Source organism: Rhinopithecus bieti, unplaced genomic scaffold (assembly GCF_001698545.2).
Source record: "Rhinopithecus bieti isolate Rb0 unplaced genomic scaffold, ASM169854v2 scaffold_74621, whole genome shotgun sequence".
NCBI classification, from domain to species: domain Eukaryota; kingdom Metazoa; phylum Chordata; class Mammalia; order Primates; family Cercopithecidae; genus Rhinopithecus; species Rhinopithecus bieti.
The window spans coordinates 625,611-630,597 of record NW_016827731.1 but is presented as its reverse complement, the minus strand read 5'-3'; the positions used below and the strand labels follow the sequence as shown (position 1 = coordinate 630,597).

Here is a 4,987-nt window from a genome sequence, read left to right as displayed (position 1 = left end):
CTAACAACACAGAAGGAAATAAAAGTGCCTGTGATTAAAGTGCTTTAAAATGATTAGCCACTTGGAGCATTCCTCTGGGGACTCAAAGGCAGAGCTTAGTCTCCTGAATCAGCATTAGAAATTAGTTTAGCCCAATAGATGTCTCACTCTCTACTTGACTCATGAGGTCATCCTGAATATCAGCCTTAATTATTTATTTCTGAAAGGTGGTGCAGGTAATATACAAAATATTTAGGGTTCAGTGCTGGGAAGAAATACCAGATTTTTATCACCAGGGTTTGGAGAGATTTGATACTTATACAGGACAGAATATCTAATGCAGATGGATTCCAGTTTCTAAAGAAGCAACCTGTTCTAACTGTGGTATAAGTTAATGTCTAGAATCTGCAGTTAGACTCCCCAAATAATTTGCCATAAACGTCAACATCCCCTCTCTTTCTTGCCACCATGGTCCATGAATAACAAGTAACACTCATAAGCTGCCAGGAACAGACAGAAGAATAAATGGGTCTTTGAGCTTCAGTCCCTGTACTCAGGACCATTGGTTAGTTTGTGTAGCCTACAAGAAACAAAGCCTACCTTTCTAAGGAGTGAAGGAAGTTAGAGACGCTATTCCGCAGGCTCACGTCTGCCACGTGGAGGGCCCCACATACAACCCCCAACATGGTGTCAGGTCGCTCAGCCTGAAAGGAGGAAGAAGAGGGCAGATCAAATGCATGCTCACTTGGCACCACAGCCTCTCAAATGAAATCAGGTTCACATTTGTTGTGATCAAACAGCTAGCAATGAAAATCTCCATTCTCACCGCCCAACTGATTTTAGATAAAATGAACACATTCACATCTAGAATTTGATTAGAGGGACCATTTGAAAAGAAATGAAAAATTTCTTCTTCTCTCCCTAAGACTTCCGCTGAGCCAATCAATGAGTAGCTCAAAAATAGGCTTCTGACAGAAATAAATTTAAAGACACAACGATTTGGCTACTGATAATCTCAAAGAAAAACGGTTTATAGCCAAACTTTGGACCTCCAGACAAATTAGATGAATCTAATGATTTTATACAAAATCTTGGATAATTTAGCATAGCCCCAGGAATTAAGGAATAACTGATAACTCTTGATTTAAATGAGGCCTCTCTCTTCAGCATCTGGTAGATACAGAAGTTGGCAACTATGGACCAGATTTAACATTAAATGAAGAAAAACAAAGAAATTCAATCTCTGAATACCTCTCTTCAAATATACGTCAGGAAGCAATACTAGAACATAAAATGACTGTGTTACACTAGCACAGGAATCATCAGAGTGCTAAAATTATACTGACTCCTAGATTTTTCCAGGTAGATCAAGAACCATTTACATTAGAATCAAATAAATTTCATTTACTGACAGGGATTGAGCACACAAGTCTATAAAAACCCAATCCCAGCAGCTGTTTGTGCAAGTGGAGAAATACACACCTGTACTTTTTCTGCTATCAGTCTGTCCAGCCAGCCAGTATCAATTCTGTTCATCTGAAAGCTTTCAGTCTCTAACAATTTGATCAGGTATTCAACTGTAGTTCGAAAGTCACCCCGAATAGACAGCTCCTTCAAAGCCACCACCATGTTTCTGGGAGAAGAACAGAAGCCAATCTGTTTCAGAACAAACACTTCAATGTTTTTCAATCATTTTAAAGAACTGTTTGGCCAGGCGTGGTGGCTCACGCCTGTAATCCTAACACTTTGGGAGGCAAAGACAGGCGGATTTGGGAGGCCAAGACAGGTCGGGAGATTGAAACCATGTTGGCTAACACGGTGAAACCCCATCTCTACTAAAAATACAAAAAATTAGCCAAGCGTGGTGGCAGGTGTCTGTAGTCCCAGCTACTTGGGAGACTGAGGCAGGAGAATGGCTTGAACCCGGGAGGTGGAGCTTGCAGTGAGCCGAGACTGCACCACTGCACTCCAGCCTGGGCAACTGAGCAAGACTCCGTCCCCCCACCAAAAAAAAAAGAACTGTTTCATTCCTTTGGAATCCTGAGAGGGAAGGGAGAGAGGTAGTTCCAAAAACAAATAAGGGTGCACACGTTAAGTGTGCTCATTCATGTGCATTCCACAGAGAAAATTCGCAAAAGTCAGTAAACGTTTGAATTCTAACTGATATTACCATAAGAGCATCAGCTAATCAGATACATTTCATTATAATGAGTACAAAACAAATTATAACAAATTATATGCAAACCACCCTCAGTTTTTACTTAGTTAAGTTTCCCTTATTCCATTCATTTATTGTTGGCTAACAAGAATTAGGGCATTAATTCTCCCTATCCTTAAACCTTATTTATTTTATGTATAATTTACATACAGTAAAATATACTTATTTTAAGTATACAGTTGAATGAATTTTCCCCAGTGCTTAATTTAAAGATTTCCACACAGTGAAGCAACTCCTGGGTGCAGTCATATATCAGGAAAGTGGGACTGTTTTTTTAAACTGCATTTTGGATATCTATGCAATGATTTGCTCATTACTTTTATTACTTCCCAGTTAAGTGCAAAGTGATCCAATTTTAGCAGAATTTCAAATACTATGGGGCTTTTCTGTATATTTATGCCCAGTGTCTATCCTGCACGGGACAGGTACTTACTTAAACAAATACTAATTATGTAGTTCATACCAATAAGACACATATTATGACTGTAAGGAAGAAAGAACATAAATACAATAATCACTTTCAAAATATATGGCAGAATATAATCAATGCCAGTGACAATACTTAAGCAAAGTTCTGGAGAGCTTGTAAGAAGGGAGAAATTCACCTCCCTACAGTTTCATGAAAAATGTGGAATCTGACATAGGCTAAAAGTATAGCTGATAATTATAACTGTGACAGGAATCATATTCCAGGTGGTCCAGGCATTCCGTCAGCCTAAAATATTATTCTGTTGCCCACCTCTGTCCTCCTTTCTATGTCCTCCTTTGACTTGACTTACTTCTACAAACTTCAATTATCAATCTAGATGTCACTGTCTTCTGGGAAACCTTCCCAGACCCCCTCCAGACTGAGTTAGTTGACTCATCTGTATGATCCTATAATGCCCTTAAATAAGCTGACTATCATCATCCTTACTACATTGTATTTTAACTGCCAATAGTCTTACACCCTCTGGATTGTAAAGTTTTGTGAGGACAGAGATTCTATTTTGGACCTCACTGTATTGCCAGAACCTGTAGATAGTAGATAATCAGTAAATATTTGTTTAATAGAATGAATGAACGGGCCTGGCACAGTGGCTCACACCTGTAATCCCAGCAATTTGGGAGCCCAATGTGGGCAAATCACTTGAGGTCAGGAGTTCAAGACCAGCCTGGCCAACATGGTGAAATCTGTCTCTACTACAAATACAAAAACTAGCTGAGTGTGGTGGCGGGCACTCCGTGTCAGAAAAAAAAAAAAAAAAAAAAAAGAATAAATGAATGAACAGAGGAAACAGCAAAAACAAAAAAGCAGAGAAGAAAATACAGGTTGACAAAATTAGCCGGGCATGGTGGCGTGTGCCTGTAATCCCAGTTACTCAGGAGGCTGAGGCAGGAGAATCACTTGAACCCAGGAGGCGGAGGTTGCAGTGAGCTGAGATCGTGCCACTGCACTCCAGCCTGGGCGACAGAGCAAGACTCCGTCTCAAAAAAAAAAAAAACGAAAATACAGGTTGAGTTCAGCCAATGGAATGATTGAAGCAGAGGTATAAGGATGGGAACGAGTGGCTAATCCATTCAACCAATATTTACTGAATGCTTACTATGTTCAGGGGATATAGCAGTAACAAGACACAGTCCTGTTCTCATGGTATTTAGATTATGACCCAAGGGAAATTCTACTGGAATATATGAGTTGGGGCATTCTGGCAAACAAGAGCCCAAACCCCAAGCTGAAGATATACACCTAATGTAATGAAGAAATAAGAAACAAAGAAAGCTCTAAGCTGAAGAATGAACTTTTGGCATAGTGTCAAGAAGGAGACTTATTGTAGACAACGTATTTTTAACATGCTAAAAATTAAGCTAGTTAGCTTTGTACTGTAGACAAATGTACAGAGCTGGTCGAAAATAAGGAACAAGTCTTCTGGATTGAGTCATATGACATTCCCTGAAAAAAATACACAGTGGTCTGCCAAATCAGAACTTAAACCTAAATGCCAACAGAGGCCAGTCTGGGAACATAAATGAGTGAGGCAGACTGAAGAGGAGTTGTGTTAACTACAAAGTTTATGTACCATCTAAAAGAAGCAGCCACACAAAACTAGCTAACTGTTTGTTGTTGTTGTTGTTGTTGTTGTTGTTGTTGTTGTTGTTTGAGACGGAGTTTTGCTCTTGTTGCCCAGGCTGGAGCGCAATGGCGCGATCTTGGCTCACTGCAACCTCAGCTGCCTGGGTTCAAGTGATTCTCCTGCCTCAGCTTCCTGAGTAGCTGGGATTACAGGCACTTGCCACCACACCTGGCTAATTTTTGTATTTTTAGTAGAGACAGGGTTTCACCATGTTGGCCAGGTTGGTCTCAAACTCCTGACCTTACGAGATCTGCCTGCCTGGGGCTCCCAAAGTGCTGGGATTACAAGTGTGAGCCACTGTGCCCAGCCAAAACTAGCTAACTTTTTTTTCCCTTTTAATTACATTTATTTTAATGCTGAATTTACTCCCGTGCCGTAAGTTTTTGTTTCTTCAGTTTCTTCTGGGATATCTTTTTCTTCTGGGCACCTCCTCTTCTGGTTTAGGAACAATCTGTTCCTTTTCAGTAAGGATCATCTCAAAGTGGCAGGGAGAGCTCATTCATGGGTTAATCCATGAGCTCTGTAGGTCTGTTGGCGCATCTTAGGTGCTTTGTTCACTTGGATATGCTCGATGACCAGAGAATCTACATCTAAACCCTTAAGTTCAGCATTACTCTCTGCATTTTTAAGCATGTGCAGCAACAATTCAGCACTCTTTTTTTTTTTTTTTTTTTTT

At 40.1% G+C, this 4,987-nt stretch overlaps 1 protein-coding gene and 1 pseudogene across 4 annotated transcripts in view; both read right to left on the bottom strand.

Moving 5' to 3' along the window:
• Window positions 1-542: 542 nt before the first annotated feature.
• LOC108523483 (acetyl-CoA carboxylase 1-like) overlaps window positions 543-4,987 on the bottom strand; it is a 177,219-nt gene continuing 172,774 nt past the window's right edge. Inside the window, exons 16-17 of one of the 4 annotated variants that reach the window (XM_017864127.1) lie at window positions 1,462-1,612; window positions 543-683 (exon numbers count right to left, since the gene is read on the bottom strand). In XM_017864127.1, the coding sequence (XP_017719616.1) occupies window positions 576-683; window positions 1,462-1,612 (259 nt within the window). In that variant the 3' untranslated portion in view covers window positions 543-575. The remainder of the gene's footprint in view (window positions 684-1,461; window positions 1,613-4,987) is intronic. The other 3 variants (XM_017864128.1, XM_017864130.1, XM_017864131.1) reach the window with 3 other exon arrangements.
• Window positions 4,674-4,987, bottom strand: part of LOC108523485 (60S ribosomal protein L17-like) — a 1,199-nt pseudogene continuing 885 nt past the window's right edge.